Raw genomic sequence first — 19,154 nt, forward strand, 5'->3', positions numbered from 1 at the left:
GTCTCTTCATTGATAAGGAAAGGAGAAGAAACTTTTAAAGAACTTTCATCATCTTGCAGAATATTACTCCAAGGACTTGATTTGAGTTTTCCTCCTGACCGAAGTCTCAGGATACCAGATTTCACCCCCTTCGGTTTGCATGGATCTGGCACTTGCTGTTCGAGTGCTACGGAAGGAATTTGCAATACCAACGTCGGTGAGCGACGCAGTCATCTGCATCGAAGCCGTTAGTGCTGCTCTGACTTGCAACGTAGACCCAACGCCGGCCGCCGTGCCACATCGACGCCAGCGAACGATATCGTAAGCCTGCCATAGCCGTAAGCGCTGCTCCGACTTGCGATGCTGGCTCGACGTTTGCTGCTGTGCCGCATCGACTCCGAAGCCATCATGATCGGGGAGCCAATCGTTGACGTGGGTGGTCAAGAATTCATCGACATTGTACGGAACCGTGGTTTCGGCACCATCGTGACATCACCTCCTCTCCGGTTAGGAACTACGCCTCCCCTGTCTGCGCAAGCATCCAGGTCACCGACGCATCATCTCCCCCGAAGTAAGGAACCGACGCCGCAACGCACCAACAACGCAGCACCTCCCTGAAGCCGTGAGCTGGCTTTGTTTTCGCTTTTCCAAGGTACTGTTCTTTATGGGTCTGTTTTTACTCCGAGCCCGACGCCGAGCACCTCGAGGTCGGCGCCGTACTTTGGGATTTCTTTGACCTTGACGTTGTGATAACTCCAGTTGGGGTGATCTGTTGCTAAAGACTGCTTTTAAGTGAATAACCTATTTTTGAACTATTACTACCATCTTGAAGAATTATTATTGATTACAGTATTGGGGATTCTTGTTGTTTATGGTCTTGTGAGAAGTCTATATAAGGAATACTTATTTTCATAAAACCTGTGTGGTGTCCATCTGTAGTGTTTTCACTGTATTGCTGTGCGTATTCACAAATGCTTAACACACTGCCTCTCAGATAAGCCTGTCTGCTTGTGCCAAGCTACCAAGGGGGTGAGCCGGGGTTATCCAGTAGTGTAATCCCCTTTCCCTGACTTAGAAGAAAGGGTCCCTACTTGGTCAAAGGTGTATACCATTGCCAACTATAGACCCCAGTGCTAACACAGTACATCTCTGGATGTAAAAGCCTTGTCCTTGATGTTCATCACACAGAGGAAAAATTGTTATTTCAGTCTAAGGTGACTGAATATTTAAAGACTTTAAGGGAGCTCTTCAATTTGATTAAGTCTCTCTAGGTACCCTCAGCCACTGCTTACACAGCCCTCTCCCAGGACCTCTGTGACAGAATGGAAGATGTTTTCCAGTCTAAAATCATGGACATATATTCCTCCCTGGAGCTCCTACATGCTGGGGTGTTAGAAATGGGGATTTCTGGTTGGCTAGGGCTTGCGCCAAAGTCAGGCAGAAACCACCACTCTACGTCACCACAAGGAAGTCACCCGCCAAAATTAACCCCTGCTCACCCCCTGGTAGCTCGGCACGAGCAGTCAGGCTTATCCCGGAGGCAATGTGTAAACCGTTTGCGCGTGCACCCAGCAGCAACACCCAAGGCCCACCACAAAGGAAACTCCACACAAGGTTATATATGAAAATAGCCTTTGTATTATACCAAACACATTTGATAATAAACACACAATTTACACTGTGCCCTGGCACGGAGGGAATTTACAGAGGAGTATATACACAGCACAGGGCCACATGGACCACTGTCAGGAATAAGCACTCGGTAGAACTAGCACTTTGTAGAACATAGAATACTTGTAGCACCAAATAGCAAATGTAGTACACAACCAGTAACCACTGGTAAAAAGTAGGAACACGCTACGTAATCCTAAACACCTTTGGCAAATATCACGCAGGGAACCATGAACTCGCTAGCATAACTGTACTAGGAAAAACAACCTCCTAAGCATAACCGTGCATTTAGAAGTATAGGCATAAAAGGCTGTACACATGATGCAGAAATCACATTAGGCAGGTAATCACATTTGCACCAAAAAGTACACAGAACTGACCCCAGGCCAACCTGGCATCTCAGGGGCTTACAGGGTCAGTGTCCAGAATGTCTGGGCTGGCTGCGCAGGCAGGGAAAGATGAATGCGCCAGAGGGACAAGCCTACATGTGGCAGCTGACCACTAAGTGCTGGGCAGCTGTGGACCTGAGCCTGGTACCAGCGTGCCTCCTGGCTCTCCTCTGGGCTCTCAAATGAACTGCCCCAAATCACGTGGGAGTCCCGCTCTGGGGACTCGGAAAACAATGGCTCCTCGAAGCCCCGTGGGCTCGGGATAAACAATGACCCCCTTGGAGCCTCGTGGGCTCTGATTAATAAAATGCCCTCGTCGTTCGAGTCCCGCTCGGGGGACTCGAAATACAACTATGCCCGGGAGGGGCCCTCAGGCTCCTAAAATCAGTGCGAGCCTAGCAAGGGGAAGATCTCGCCTTCTTTCCGCACTCACAGAGCCCCCAAGCCCTTTGTACTCACCGGGCTGCTCTGGGGACTCCGCTCAGCCTCCTTTGCTGGTCACCACGGGGTTCTCCCTCACTCTCGGGAGCCCCGTGGGAAACGCCGGCTTCTTCCTCTCCCCGCACCGCAGTAGTGTGCGGAGGCTGCAGGCGGGGCTATTAGGTAGTGGGGGCTGGCGCCAACAATGCGCCTCAGCCCCCCTCGACACTGGTGGCTGCAGCTTCTTTTGGGGAGCCTCAGAGGCTCCAAGTGGCTAGGCGGCAGGCAATCTTCTTCCGGGGACAGGAGCGCGGGGTGGGCTCCAGTCCGCTTCCGGTTTCTTTGGCTTGCCTGCACTTCCGGGTCACCGCGGGCAGCGCGGCGGCCCTCAGTGTTTCTCTTGGCGGCGGCAGGCTGCCACACGGGGTCGGCTCCCAGCTGCTTCTAAGCCCACGATCCCTGGGGGGTGGGCACCCATCTGGGGTATAAAACAAGGTATAAAGGCGCGGTGTAGGCTCCCGCTTGGCACACCATGCAGGGCCGGCACCTGCCAACGACTTCAAAATTACGGCAAATAAACGGGGTGGGCATCCATGCTAAAAATAAAGAGAAAGGGGGGATTCCTCTCTCTCCCCCAGCAGCGCGATGCTGCAGAGAGCCTCCTATAACAAAGCCAGCGCTCCCAGGCGCTGCAAGGATAAAGGAATGAAAGTAAAGCGCTCCCAAGCGCTAGGGTCCCCTAAAGTCCTGGTAAAGTCCAGCAAGAGGTCCCAGGGAGGCAGGGGGGGTGTGGGGGGGGGGGCAAAGGCTGGGCCCTGGGGCCAGCTCACAGGGCCCTCCAGGCAGGGAGGCAGTCCCCAGTGGCGGTCCTTCTGGCATCCAGCAGCCGCAGCAGGCCCCCTCGAGTTATAATCAGGAAGAGGACATTTTCATGGGGTCACAGCCCCTCTTTTAGACACATAACCCCTTTGTCTTAGGGTGCAGGGTGGGGAAAGACCAGTCACAGCTGGTTTTGGAGCACTCTGTTGTGCTCAGCCCCTCTCCCCATTCACTGGCCAGACTAGGGACACCAGTCACAGCACAGGGGGCGGAGCCAGCATTGTGTAGGGAAAGCCCAGCCCTATTCAGGTCCCAGGTGCACTCCTCCCACCTATCTGGCTGTCAATCTCTCTATTCACCACCGGGGCAGACCATCCTGACTTCTGGAGCCAGGCACACCAGCCAATCATAAGCCAGACGGTGATTTCCCCTTTATTACACAGACATGCCAACTTCTAGAAGTGGCACTTACACACCAGACACATTACCGCAACACACATCATCGCACAGCATTTACTCTCACGAGTTCGCACATACCAAACTCAACCCTGCACTCCCCACGTATCAGGAACTACCATGGACACACACATTCCCCATGCATTCCTATGGGAGGGCAGGCTAATCTCACAACATGCACTCAGAGTGCACACGCACTTTACACTGGGACACAGTGTTAAAATGCGCAGAAGCCCAAAAAAACTAACACCAAGTCACCTACCAAAGCAAAAAGTTTAGGGGTGAACCTGCCAGAAGGGCCAAGTTCAACATGGGGGAATTAGTGTAGGCCCTCCATTGCACTTTTTAGTGGTGGATCATTTGGTTACTCCTGTAAAGGAAGGTAATTTAGTTTCCTTCCCGCCTTTACGACTAGAGGACACACTTTGGTTGCTAAATGGAATCAAGTCTGGTTCCCCGTTGGAGTCTTGCCCTTTGAAAATGTTGAAACTAGGAAGGGAGGTTATTGTTCCTCACCGGACCTCATTACTTAAGACTTATTACTTTCGGGCAGTTTCCCATCTCTTGGAAAACTGTGGTGGTTAAACTCCTTTTGAAAAAGCCCTCACTGGATCCCGCAGAGTTAAAAAATTCCATCCTACTTCCCTATTGCTTGTCCCAGCAACATTTGGGAGAAACACTTGAATCTTCATCTCAGTTACTATTTGGAGGAACATCAGCTGCTCGATGGGTCACAGCATGGGTTCAGAAGCGAGCACAGTACTGAGACAGCGTTAACCTCTGTACTTAACATCTGAAGTCAGGTTGACACAGGTCATATTACACTACTGATCCTTCTGGACCTTACTGCGGCCTTTGATACTATTTCTCCTTTAAGATTGGTGGGCAGGCTTAGGGAAATAGAGAACAAGGGCTCCACCCTGAATTTACTCACCTGATTTCTCATGGACCGGTCGAAAACAGTTAAGATGGGCCAATTCTATTCAGCTCCTAATCAGCTGTTCTGCTGAGTCCCTCAGGGATCTTCATTGAGCCCGACCCTGTTTAACATTTATGTTGCCCCTCTCACCAGGGCTGTAAGATCTTTTGGGCTGGAAGTGCTATCCTATGCTGATGACACTCAAATTATGGTTTCCATCACTGACAGCCTAGAAGCTTCGGCAACAAATTTCAAAAAGTGCATGCAGGCAGTGGCTTCTTGGATGGTAGAGAATTACCCCAGGCTCAATGGGGATAAAACTGTGGTTTTCATTTATGGAAACTATCAGGAGATCTGGACAGAGACCTGGTGGCCGGACACGCTTGGCCACTGCCCCCGACCTGGGGCCAGTGCTAAAATTCCTTGCTATCATAATTGATAATTCCCTCTACTTGGGTGCCCAGATCAGTAGAACAGTCCCCACTTGCTTTGGGATTATTAGGACTCTTAGTAAGATTTCCCAATTGCTCTCCTTTTCCTCCCGAAAACAGGCAGTTGTGGCCCTTGTGCTGTCCAGATTGGACTATTGTAATGCCCTCTACTTGGGTATTAATAAGGGGCTCGTGCATCAACTTCAGTTGGTGCAGAACGCTGCTGCCAGGTTGGTGACGAGCCTCCCCAAATATCACTCAGTTTCGGCTTCAATCAGTAATGTGCACTGGCTTCCTCTTGAACTGAGAATCTTATTTAAAGCCCTTTGCCTTCTATAATACTGGATCAGAAGGCATCAAAAGGCTATTTCGAAGATATGTTCCCACCAAGCAGTTATTTTCCGCTAGCAAGAACTTGCTGATAGTTCAGAGTTTTAGGAAAGTTAGAAGGGGGGGTGGGGGGGGGGGGGGGGGTAGCCTTCTCTCTTGCTGCGGCCACACTCTGGAATTTCCTTCCTTCCTCTATTTCTGGACTGGAAACCCATTCTGTCTTCTGTTAAGCCCTGAAGCCCTTAGTTTTCACCCTCTCAACACTGTGAGCCTCATACTCATCTGTCTGCTGGCCCCTTTCCGTAGTGCCTTGATGCCCCTGGGCAAAGTTTGCGCTTTATAAAGCCAACATTCAATCATTCATTACGGTTTAGTTTCCTGCAGAAGAACACTGCATGTGTAGGCACTGGATGCAACCAATAGAGTATCAACAAGAGGGCACATGCTTTTACATTGAGAGGAGAATAAGACTCAACATCTAAAATCACCAACCTATGGGCACTAAATATAGACCCAGTGATGGGCTCAATTAATAGGGAGCTGAAACTGATAGATCATCTACACCTTACAATAATTGGAAGGATTAATGTAATCAAAATGAAAATATTTGCTAAGATTTCATATCTAATCCGGGCTATCCCACTAGAGCTAGCAGCAAGCAAAATACGTGAAATGGAGGGGGATGTTCTTTAATTTTATTTGGAGCTATGATAAAATTGCCGCGCTTATAAATATTTGACTCATCCAGCCGACCGGGGGCGCTGGAATGCCCCCAATATTCAGCTGTATTATTGGGGTACAGCTCTTCAACAATTAGGTACTCTTTATCACTGTTAAAATACGCAAAGTGATACGCTAAAAATACCAACTGTTTATCAACTGGCGATAGGGGAAGCTGCAGCAGGAATACTTCAACGTCAAGACGATATGAAAAAGTATCACAAGAAACGATATAAATGTATAGAATGTGTCGTGAAAATTTGGAAAAGGGTGGAGAAAATCTGTAAATTAAGCAGGTTTACTAAATATGCATCACTTTGGCATTCTGATTTTCTACGCCTGATTATATATGATGGTATGGCTAGAAAATGGGAACAAGTGGGTATTGTTATATTGGCAGATGTTTATTCGAATCAGGAATTTATGGCGTTTATTGAATTAGCTCAAAGGTTCGGCCTACAGCCAGACTCGTGCTTTAAATATTTGCAAATACGTAATTGTATAAGAGGAATTTCTAAAGAGAACATCAATTTGGGGCCGATACCAATCTTGTAGATTATGGGTAACTATAAGAATAGAATCAAAGATTTCTATCAAGGGCTGCTAAAATCCACACCTGATGATGTTGAAAAAATAGAGCTAAACTGGACTAGTAAAGCAAGTGATGGGGAGGTTGATATAGACAAGGTGTTGGAGGTGGGGAAAAAAAGTCTTTATGTCATCTAACTTAAAGGCTCAACAATACAAAATGGCTTACAGTCTCTATTACACACCATCAAAACTTTTTAAGTGGGGAAAAAGACAATCCGATGATTGCCCTAGATGTCAAACCGGACCAGCTGATATGGAACATATGTTTTATTCATGTGTAAAGCTAGATAGGTTAAAAGAAGGGATTGAATCTTTCATGCTCCAGACATTGGGTAGAAATATAAAGATCTCATCCACACTGATGTTATTGGGTTATGATTGCAGGTTGCAGCTTGACTCGGTACAGAGGGACTTTGTGTTTTAATTATATCAATTGCACGTCTTTTGATTGCCACAGTATGGAAGGATCAGGAACCCCCTTCATTTCATCAGTGGCTGTATAGGCTAATATTCATTGGGCGGCAGAAAATTGCCCTTTTTAAGTATAAAGGGTTCAAAACTATGAATAGATAATGGAATAGATTGCAATGTGCTGCTAATTAGCAATTTTGGAACAATTGTTGAAATTTGATTTAAGTCTTGGAGAAAAAAGGGCAAAGTTTGCTCAAGTGCAAATTTAATACTAAGATATACGATTGATTAGGATGAGCTCCATAGCTGCGATAAGCTTTTTTTTTGCGTTTGATGCTTTCATGTTTTGTTTCTTCTCTTTCCTGTAACAAATATTCTACTGTAATATGTCATTTCGAAAATAAAAAAAAATAAAAAAAAGAGAGGAGAATGAGACTCCTTCAAGGACAATATTTGTATCGATATTTTGAGAGTACTCCCAGACTGTGTGGACACATTTTTCAAAGAGAAGAAGAAGAAACTATGAAGAAAGCTGGAGTTTTGCCATTACTGACATGGTGTATAAGCATCCATATAGGCTTTTTCTGCCAATACATTAGCTAGGTGAGTGAAGCAAGTCATGAAATCGGTGGGAGTGGATGTGACATGTTTTGGGGGCCAGTGGGTAAGAGGTCCATCTGCTTCAAAAGCTAAAAGATGAAAATAAATCTGACTGATAGATGAAGAGGTAATTTTTGGGGTCTATTTACTGTGATCTGGACTTCTTTTGGTGTTTCTTCATGTTAACTTATTTTGTAGCTCTTAAAGGAAGGAAGAGGGTTGCTGGTTGTAGGTTTGTATGTGTTCCTGACACTTTGGAGGGTTCCAAATATCTACTTTTGTTCCTGACATCAGTGGGAGCAGTAAATGGTGGCGGCATGATCTTAACCTCTGTGTCTTTAATAAAATCCTGACTTTTTGATCAACAAGTTTAGAAAAATGTGCATCATCCCACAAGCGTTACAGGCTTGAAGAAATAATAAGGCGTAAGCCTCTTAAAAAAAAGTCTGAAAGCTATAGACTTGGAGTTGTTTAACAAAGCTAACCTCTTCATGGCTTTTCATATAACTTAGAAATGTTTAGATGCTTGAAAATCCATCAGATCCTGTGTCCACTTTAGCTTTTAGGAGTTGTTTGTCATAAGGCATAAAGTTGTTTCACTGGGCGAGGAAGGATGAGCGAGGACATGTTGTGTTAGGCTGAGGTGTCTGTCTAATTTTATGCCAACAAGAAATAATTCAGACACTAGGGGAATTAAGAATTAGTCTGTTATCTTGTCTGCCAATTTTGACCCATACTCAACCAGATCTGCATTTTTTGACAGGTAAAGTGCAACTACTTTGCATGCCAGCACAGTAGTAGTAGCCTTGGTCCTGGTGGAGAGGGAATTCAACCCATCAAGGGACTTGTTCTTGCCCAGTGCATACCAGATCTTGATGCAGAAAACTATCCACCTTGACAGAGTCGGTTTCTTGCTCTGTCCTGTCTTTCTTTGCCTCAGAAACCGCTACAAAGACCGGATTGTAGACTCAATGGTCTTTGGTTCAGTCAATGTATAAAGAAAAAGCGCTTTTAGGATCCAGCCGTTGGAGTCTCTCGTTCGAGAGGTGAGGTAGGGCAAAAAAAATTGGAAGTGTGATGAATTGTCTGACTTGAAAAGCCATAACAACTTTAGGCAAATATGCTGCCTTGGTCCACAGAGCCACTCTGTCTGGAAAAATGTGGTACAAAAGTGGCTCCACCTAGAGAACTTGGAGTTGGCTCATGCAACGAGCCAAAGTCACCACAGCAAGAAACGGTCTTCAAAGTCAGGAGAAATAATGGGGAGCTATGCATAGGTTCAAATGGAGTACACATAAGAAAAGTGTGAACCACATTAAGACCCCACTTTGGCCTCACAAAGGCTTTTGGAAGAAATAAAAGAGCCAAACCTTTAAAAATAATCTCATCACACAAGTGATTTGAAAATGGACGATTGGGCCAGTAATCTTGAAAAAAATGCCGAAACGACAGACAGATAACCTTTAACAGCGCCTATTACAAAGCCTTGCTGGGCCAGGGATAGAAAGAACATTAGGACATCCAATAGTTTGGCCTGCAATGGATCAGTATTGCGGGTGCCACATCAGACTACAAACTTGTGCCAGATTCTGGTGCCGGCAGACTTAAAAGAAGGATGCCTGGCAGCCAGGATGAGATACACAACTTCAAGAGGATGGTCGAATGCCGTGAACTGTTGCCGCTCAAGCTCTACCCATGAAAGTGCAGATTATGCAGGTTCAGGTCTCTGCCTTGCTGCTGCAACAGGAAGGTAGCCTGATCAGAGGACAAATGCTCATGCCCCATTGTTTCAAGTACCACATGGTCCTTGCCCAGTCAGGAGCCACTAGGATTACTTGGTCCAGGTCATTCCTGATCTTTAGAACCTAGGTTAGGAGAGGTAACAGCAGGAAGGCGTACAGAAGTCTAGTGGTCCACTTTATCTAGAATGGATCTCAGTCAGAGAGCATTCTTGGAGGCTTGAGCATGCAAAAGTGTTGACAATGCATGTTCTCTACGGTGGTAAAACAATCTAACCAGGGTTATCTCCAATGTGCCAGATGTCTTGTACCACCTCTGACTAACAGATTATTTACTTAGTGGTAGGAGTAGTTTTGCAGCTTGGTGAATCTTCTGGATGTTAGTGGTTGGGTCTAGACTTCTTCTCTTAATCCTCTTTTTTGTGTGCTGGGTGTGATGTCATCTGTTACCATATCTGTCCCTCTCATGACTTCAGAGGCTTGCTCCGGAAGCCATTTTTAGAATCTTTCCCCCACCCTTGATGTTCTGGCTTCCAGATATTCCTTTTAAGTATCTTTCTGCTTGCTTGCCTCGTTGCACCTCATTTCTTGGGGAGGTGTGTGGGTTGCACAAGAATCTAGAAAATTCTTCCAGCTGCAAACCTATTCCTAAGAGTAAGTAAACATTTTGCTTTGCAGCGTGGATCTTTTCTGAATTCAGATGCTGTGCATCAGTTTTGTAGCGATCTCCTAGGTTTTCTTCTTCGTGGTTGGGTTTGAAACAAATAGGAACTTGCAAAAAAATGTTTCAGTACTTTTTGTCCCACCTGCAATTCTCTAGTAGCTGCCATACATATGTTGACTATTGAGACGTTTGCTAGGAAGGTTAGGGTGGCTTCTTCTTTCTGTGTGACGTGTACTCTGGATTTTGCTTCCAGTTGCATGCCTTTTGTAACCAGTGAGTCCTAGCTCTTATCTGCAAAAGATACAAAGAACAGACTACCTTTACTGAGTGGCTTTGTTGTTTCCAGGTAATACATGACTGCCCTACGCATATCTAGTATGTGCAAGGCTCTTTCGGCTTTAGTCCTTGGTTGCTGAAAGAATGTACATAAATGGTTTAATTCATGTGAAACTGATACGACCTTTGGTAGGAAGGGTGGGTTGGTTCGCATGACCACCCTGTCCTTGTGAATTTGCAGGTGAGGCTTCTGGGTGGTGAGTGCTTGTAGTTTGCTAACTATATATTGCAATCAGAAAAGTTGTTTTAAGCATCACACATTTAGGTTCCATCTTGTGGAGTGGTTCAACTGGGCCCTATCATCAGCTGTGTTATTACCACATTTAAGTTACACATGGATGTTCGTGCCAACCTTGGTGGAGCAATTCTCTTCGCCCCTTCTATGTACCTTTTGACCACGGTGAGGTGAAAAAACGTCTTTGTGTTTCTTCAGTAGACTACTATTTCTGTCATGAGGCATGGGTTAGCTTGATGTCTGGTAGGTATGTTAAGTATCTGATGACTGTAGTGTCCAGTGCCCTATATCCTTTACCCCAAATCACATACCTTTTCCATTCTGCTGCACAACATCTTCTTATACTTGGCCTGTGTGCTTCCCTTTGATTTTCCCCTTTTGCATGGAGAGCAGGTTGCGTTGAGCTGGGGGTCTCTACACTGCCATTTCTATTAGGTCTGAGAAGCTCATTTATCTCACGCATTTTTTTAAAACATTCATAGAACTACCATGTGATTTAGTTACCATTTGTGTGTCCAAGGCACGCGATCGAAACAATACCGTCGGTGAATGTATTTGCGCGTCGGAGTGGTCTGGAAACGGTTCCGAGCCAGAGAGCAGCAAGTTTCATCCAAACCTGATGGCGGAAAAAAACAATCTAACGATGGAGCCTAAGCCCATGCGCACTCTACACCGAAGAAGGAGTCACCGGTCTTGTGACTACAAGACTTCTTCGAAGACAAAAACAACATGCAATCATCCGAGCCCAACACCAGATGGCAATCTATGCAAAGTGTACAATCTACAGCTCATATGCCTCTAACTGTATTTTGCGGAATCGGACCATCCTCGATGGTTTGTGTGTAAATTGCCAGATATTCCCTTGGGACTGCTGTCAAGATCTCGCCAACCACGTCCTATAAAGCATGGGTATATCGTCCCATCAAGGAGCGGCCATTGACTGACCGAAGGACAAGGCAGACTAAGGAAAACATCCACTTCCCAAAGGTCTCAAAGGGTTTCAACTCGGTCAGGAGAAGTCATAGGGAAAGAATAGGGGTTCATCTTACTGGTTGAAGCTTGAACCACCAAACTGCTGTGGCTACTGGAAACCTGCCCATGTATAAAAGAGCAGAAACAGAGCTTTGACTAAGTTCTCATAAGTGTGTCAGTTAGGGTCTCATTCAATGGGAGTAAAGACTACAGAAATTTGTCCAGGTTCCAAAATTAGAAGATTGGTTTTGGCTTCCATAGTAGTCAATTGCAAGTCCAAAACTTCCACCACGCATCTCATCACCATGGCGAAAAAGGCATTTTCTCTCCTCTCGGTGGACTGAGGGGAGAACACAACCTAGTGTCTGGAGGAAGTGTTCAGCCCACTGACATCTTGAACATGTAGAAATAAACAGTCAACCACATAATATTGGGGACATACTCCTCTTCATCACTATTCTCATCCGCAAAGGCTGGTTGGCTCTGGTCAGAGTGTGAACCTAAAAGTTGGTAGACTGCTCGCACACATCTCTGAGATAGAGGCATAATTCTATCTGAAAAGGACTGAACTGGAGATGGGTACATTGGTATATAATCGATATGAGACCTCTGTCGAGACAGAAAAGGATTCGGCTCAGAGTGGAATGTGAGTAAGTTGTCCTCGGACGCAGTCTGCGTCTATGTCACAGGGACCTGTGTGGATTTTGGTGTGGAATTGGAAGCTGGCTCCCATGTTGGACTTGAACCTGAGGTCGATTCTGGAGTAATTGATGGCATAGAGGGTGAACCCACTGGTGGGACCCAACTGGAGGTTACCGTGCATTACTGGGTACCTAAGGCATGCCAGAGGCAGCTGGAAAGACGCAGAAAACTCACAGCATTACCTCTCTTAAAACCTCCATCTGTTGAGACACTGCCTACAGACCCAGAAACTCAAGGTTCCTTGATATCAGTTGCAGAATCAGCTCTTCGGACTTAAGAGCCATGCGCCAAACTCAAACACTAGTAGTAGTATTTGTAGTAGTATTTATACTTATTAAGCGCAGCTGTCACCCAAAGGGTATCCTGGCGCTGAGACCATATCTAACCATCAGGTGAAGTGCACTACAATGCTCTTGGAAACAGGTAGGTCTTAAGATCCCTTTTGAAGGAGGTCAGATCTTGTCTACTCCTCAGCGCCAGAGGAAGGGTGTTCCATAACGTGGCGGCTGTGAATCTAAAAGCGCGGCCGCCCATCCTCACTCTGTTAATCCTAGGAATCCTCACCAGGAACGCGGAGGAAGATCTCAGAAGTCTGGCAGCTTGATACCAAGAAAAAAGATTTTGAAGTGGTATCAGTCTTAGTCCATGCAAAGCCCTGAAAACAAGGCATAAAGCCTTAAAGGCAATCCTCTGCTGGACAGGTAGCCAATGAAGATCAGCTAATGCTGCAGATGAAGAAGCAGAGCGTGGACGAGAAAGAGCCAGTTTAGCAGCCATATTTTGAATCCTCTGCAGCTTTAGGATCAAGGTCTTAGGGGCTCCCAGAAGTAGTGCGTTACAGTAGTCTAACCTACTGAGAATAGAGCTACGCACTACCTCTGCTCTGGCTCCCAGAGGAAATAATGGCAAGATCTTACGTAGGGCACGAAGCAGGCCCATACAGGTCGCCGCGGTCCTATTTACAGAGGCGTCAAGCTGTAGGTTAGGCTCAAACAGAACTCCCAAATTGCGGGCCGACTCTGCAGCCTCCACCGTGCCCAGAATGGAAGTTGGCCAAATGTCAGTAGCGCGCGGGGGAGTCGGTCTAGGGAGCAGTGGGGTACCTCAGTTTTTGACCCATTAAATTGAAGTGAGTTAACTCGCAGCCATTCTGCTGTGGCCGACATGCAGCGGTGAAAGGTGTCCCTCAAGACTGTCTCAGTACCCTCAAATGAAAAAATCAGTTGAGTGTCATCGGCATAATTGATGACTGATATGCCAAATGACTTAATCAGATCTACCAGGCTTCGAAGATATAAATTGAAAAGAATCGGACTGACCGCTGATCCCTGGGGGACACCTTGATTCACCTGTCCTGTGGCTGATCGAAATGGTGGTAACGCCACAGCTTGCTGTCTGTTGCAGAGATAAGATGCTAACCATCTTAAAGCCAGGCCCGTTGTGGCAAACCCCTCCGATATCTGTCACAGACATCTGTTAGAGACAGTCTCTACAAGGCTTAAACTCTGTAATTTTAGGAGGGGGCATAGCCCCTACACACTAGAAAATTAAATAAGTTAGAGAAAAAACTCACTTAAGAAAGAAAAGGATCAAGCACTGACCTGTGCATGAAGGTGCGAAAAGAACGGAACCAGCGAGGAGTGGCCCTAATAATGAGGCAATGTAAACATATTTTCAAGAGTCTTAGAAAACTGCTGAAGGATCAAACCCCAGCCATGAAGGAGTACTAGAATGTGCAACAACGGTGTTTTTGATTCTAGACAAATATATTTAGCTCATTCTTTATCCTATCTAAACAATTTAAATGAGTTGCCTCTAGAGTCTATAAAGAGGTTTAGAAGTAGGCCAGGTTTATCCCAAAACATAAATTAAAAAATCCACATGCATAGACAAAGCAAATGCCCAACAAAAAAGAATAAAGGTTGAAGGAGAAGATATTAGAGGCACCACACTCTAGAACAAAGGAACTATCTAGACCCCTAGTATGATACCATTTTATTTGTAGAAGCATCAGAAGGCAATGCATCTAATAATGCTTATTTTCTCTGACAGTTTCAAAATTGGAAAACTAAAATTGGGACTGGGATTAGTGGGAAGCTGACAACTGTAAGTAACGGCAAACAAAGAAAAGGAAACAGACACTCACAAGGCTAATTAAGACATAAAGGGCACCAGGAACAGAGGAGGGGTAGTGCTGCAGCTTAAAATATGACCTACAACATAAACCAGTACAAGAGAGCATACAGTAGACTCAACAAGACATTTTTATGTACAATGCTGATCGTTATACTACTAAGTATGTCTCTTTATCGACCGGACATCAGGAAATTCCATGTGGTGAGGAGATCCACAAGGATGGGTCTTCAGAAGATTGGCTGTGGAAATATCCTGGCACAATACACTACAGTCAGAGCTCCTTAACTCTGGGTTGCATCCTAACAGATTTCAGCAGAGTGTGTATTGCGAGTGCCATAAGTTGACGCATGCATGGCCATAAGCCTGCTCAAGTGATGAGCCCTACCTGAAGCCTCTCAATCGCCTCCTCTGTGCAGATCACCTCATCCTCTATGTCTGGGTATGCTTCCAGTTGTCCGTTGAGGATTGTCGGCGTCAGATTCTCGTTGCACTCAGCAGGGGGACTTAAGGGAGCAGCCGGACTGTCTACTGTGCCATTACTACTCTCGACAATCTTAGCATCTATACATAAGAGGGAGAAAAATAAATGTTAAGGACCAAAATATTTTTCGAATAACTCTCCCTAGTGCCAAGTGAAGAGGGACTCTAAGCGCCAAAAAGTAAAACATGATAATTGGCATAATATAAGTTGACTCCAGGAAATCCCGCAGCATAGCTTCAAGAAGAAATGCAAGTAGAACTTATTTTAAAGCCTGCCGCATCTTTTCAGCGTGACTTGGTGTCATGCACTAGCCTGAGTAGAGGCCAGCAGTGGTTTTCCGCTGGCCAAGTTCCCTTTTGCAGAGATTGCTAGGTTACATTTCAAGTTTAAAAAAAATCTGCACAGCAAAAAATATTTTTCATCATATAGAGGTAATTTTTACCCTAAACTGATCCAAGCTGGCAAATGTGTGCAGACTTTCCGAGCAAGTTTACCCTTTGCAGAGCTTCTCTGTGTACAATGGTAAATGTTCGCAAACATTTTTTCTCCAACTTTACCTTTTGCAGAGATTTTCTATGCACAAAAGTATAGCAAAAAAGAAGCACTATTTTCTAGGAAGCATATCTTGGGCATAACCATTTTATTTATTTATTTATTTGATTTATATAGCGCACTATAACCCAGAGGTCTCTAAGCGCTTTGTCAGGGTCCGCTAGGCAATATTTAAGGATACATCTGGTAACAGGTTAGAGACCGCCCCATGCTTGCTGGAAGAGTACAGTTTAATTTCTTTTGGAAGGACATTAGCTTAGTTTCCTTCCGCAGTTCCAGCGGCAGATTGTTCCACATAGCTGGAAGTGTGTGTGAAAAAGCACGCCCACCCACCGTAGCCAGTCTACAGCGTGGCTGAGTTAAGAGGGTAGCTTCTGCAGATCTGAGCATTTTGTACAATTAAATAAGAATAATTGCAACAAATTGCCATATTTGCAAGAAAATCAGGAAATAACTGCAAAGACCTTGCGGCTTTCTCAAAGTTGCAAGCTTTCCACAGAACATCACGAAGGCTGCAAGAAAACTTTGCACATTCATATTTCTGACTCAGGAAACCAGGACTTTACTTCCTTCAAGCATCTACTTTCATTTGGTAAATATAAATTTCAGTAACCTCTGCGGTACAAACTTTTCAGATTTATCTATATGCTTTTACATTTGTTGCCTATACGAAATTAGTTTGTCAGTAAATGTCCCATTCACTGCAGTCATAAGGATGAACAGCACCAACGCAGGCACCTGGTATTTTTAGAGCGCTTACAAGTTAATTAAGGATCATGCGAGTGAGCTGGCACCTCCAACCTGACTCTTCTTCGTCCAGTGACTCCTATGGCATCAGTTATTCCTTCTGCACCACCAACAGAGCATGGTAAGTTCTACAGAGGTGTTACTTTATTAGGTTGATCCAAGCTACTTGACACTAAAAATGAGCATAGAGGGGTCATAGGTTGTCTCTACCTACAGGATACTAAAATGAGCTTAGAAGGGTCATAGGTTGTCTCTACCTACAGGACACTAAAATGAGCTTAGAAGGGTCATAGGTTGTCTCTACCTACAGGACACTAAAATGAGCTTAGAGGGGTCATAGGTTGTCTCTACCTACAGGACACTAAAATGAGCTTAGAAGGGGTCATAGGTTGTCTATACCTACAGGACACTAAAATGAGCTTAGAAGGGTCATAGGTTGTCTCTGTGAGAAGTTGGCCCGATATGCAGTGTTCACTATTCTAGTGACCACTATGCATCGGTCCAAACGACCCTTATGGTGATTGGTTGTAAGTCAACCTTAGACAGCTATCCTAGTAGCGTGGATACGAGCAGTCTTCGGGCTAAACTCTAGAGGGCGTGTTAAGCCAGCTGTTATACCATCACATACCCCTTGAACACCAAGTGAAAGGACACCACACAAGTGTTATGAAAATAAACAGTGTATTTATTAGAATCACAGCAGCCCTGGACTCTTTAGGAGGACAGGGTACTAAGCACAGAACAAAACTCTTAGGAAAATACTTCAAGTGCACAATTAATACAAGTGCCCGAGGGCACGGAAAGTTTAATGGTCTCGGGCGGACCCGATAAGGCAAGTCGGAAGCGAGGGACTCGGGACCCTTCAGTAAGGAGGCTATGCGGGCACCGAAATGCCGAAGTTACCTAGCCACAAGGGCTGCAGCTGCACAAGTCTTACAGGCGTCGGGGGTCTTCGCTGACGAGCCAGGAGCCGGAAGGAAGGAGTTGCTGGCCGGCGACCAGTGGAGAAAAGTTCGTAGAGATCCAAGCCTGGATCAGAGATCGATGATACCTGAAAGCAGAGGGGACCAAGTTCGTACTACTAGCCAGTAGTCAGAGGGTACCAGGAGGGCACCGGATGGTCGTCACCTCGACTAGGTGAGTGGGTGACGCTAGGCTCTGCAGTCTCACGGACCAGGAGGCGTTGTCGGCAACCAGGATGGAGGTGCGAGCTGTCCCACGAAGGTTGATGCTGTCGGCGTCGCTGGGCCCAGGATTGGGGCAATAAGCCTTGGCAGATTTCAGGGCCACGTGGTGGGCCTAAAATGGCGTCTTGAGTGGACCAGGAGGGTCCGGGGTGCTCCTCTCGCAGAAGGGAGCAAAGGCCAGTCTGGAGCAACCAGACTAGCAACGTTGATTGTCGTTCGTCGTCAAAGAGTCACGGGCTAGTGATCGGACAACGTGCTGAACAGCAAAGCAGAAGGGCCCCACGCAGATCGTGGAGATGCTGGGAGGCTGCACTTCGGTGCTGGAGCTGCTCAGGGTCGGGGCTTCTCGGACCCCAGAGCGCTCACCAGAGGATTCCTTCGGTGGTCGTGCTGGTTAAGAAAGCGTGCAGGTTTTGATGATGGCCGGTCCCTCGAGGTCTCGTCGCACCCACAGATCTCAGCTGAGCTGACGATGTGGGTAGAGGTCAGAGGTGCCAGGGAAGCCGGTTCTCGTCGAGCTGGGTCGTCGGATTCCTGAGGAAGGACTTGCAGCAAACCGCAGAGTTCTTAGATGGTGCCTGCGGATGCAGGGTGACTACTCCTTAGCCACAAGGGAGAAATCTTAAGAAGAGTCTCGAAGTCCTTTCGTAGAAAGTATTCTTGATTCAAAGATGATCTAATTTGGAAGGGTCCCTGCTCCGGCCTTTATCCTAAAGAAAGGGGTGGGTACGTGACTAGGTGCTGCCCTAGGGGTGGGACCAGGAAGGGGGGTAGTTACACCCCTCTCCCCTGCCGGACTTTCCCCAGGTCAGGGGCTGCGCGCCCCTGGAACTGGTTCTAGCCGGCAGATGCGTAGTGAGCACCGGGGTGCCACTCCGCAATCACCTTCCTGTAAAGCCCTGCCTACCCAGGATACACAAAACCCTGTCTGGGATGGTGCGAACACCGCCCCGGACAGGAAACCCTTTGTCCAAGCTCTCCTCGCTGGAAGGACTCCCAGCAGCAGGAGGTCAGACTCGTGTCTGTGGTGGCAGCGTCCATTTTGTGGAGCTGAGGCTTCAGTTAACTTTAACCGGGGTTCACAGTTACGTTCATGTCATGTCCCTCTAGAAGGGCGGAATGCTAACCTCGTCGCCAGCATTGGTGAGGGGGCAGCATCCCGATTCGTATGACACCTTACTCGACATGTCTTGATAACGCTATACCAAAGTTACCGATATGGTACGCGTTATCATGGAACAGCCATTGGCTCTTGGTTCCGCAAGCTGCAACCGGGCTCGGCTCGTGCCAGAGCCCAGTTCGAATGATTCCACGTACTCTGCCTTCAGGATTGTCAAGGCCTGCCATAGGAGTGACTGATAGGAACTCGGGTGTCCATTTTAGGGTTAGATATAGGGATACTATACCTACAGCAACGGGCGAGTACACCACGTTGCCCCAGCTGTCGTGCAGCCAGTTGTGTCAAATTTAGATGGCCATCCAGGGGTGGCATAATACATGCTTCAGCCCCTGGTAGGCCCTGGGTACACCGATGCCCTGAGTTACAGGGTCTGAGAGGGTGGCCCAGTTCCGATTGGGTAATGCACCTAAGGTACACACATCAATTTAGTGAGAGAACAGCTAGGCTGTGGGTCTGATTGGCAGGCCCACAGCCCGAGAAAGTCGTA

General features: G+C 46.5%; 1 protein-coding gene across 1 annotated transcript in view; it reads right to left on the minus strand.

Moving 5' to 3' along the window:
* The window catches only part of KIF1C (kinesin family member 1C), a 912,154-nt gene that overhangs the window by 288,430 nt on the left and 604,570 nt on the right, over positions 1–19,154 (minus strand). Inside the window, exon 13 of the mRNA XM_086946204.1 lies at positions 14,906–15,081. Coding sequence (XP_086802330.1) covers positions 14,906–15,081 — 176 coding nt within the window. The remainder of the gene's footprint in view (positions 1–14,905; positions 15,082–19,154) is intronic.

This window comes from Lissotriton vulgaris, chromosome 12, assembly GCF_964263255.1.
Source record: "Lissotriton vulgaris chromosome 12, aLisVul1.2, whole genome shotgun sequence".
NCBI classification, from domain to species: domain Eukaryota; kingdom Metazoa; phylum Chordata; class Amphibia; order Caudata; family Salamandridae; genus Lissotriton; species Lissotriton vulgaris.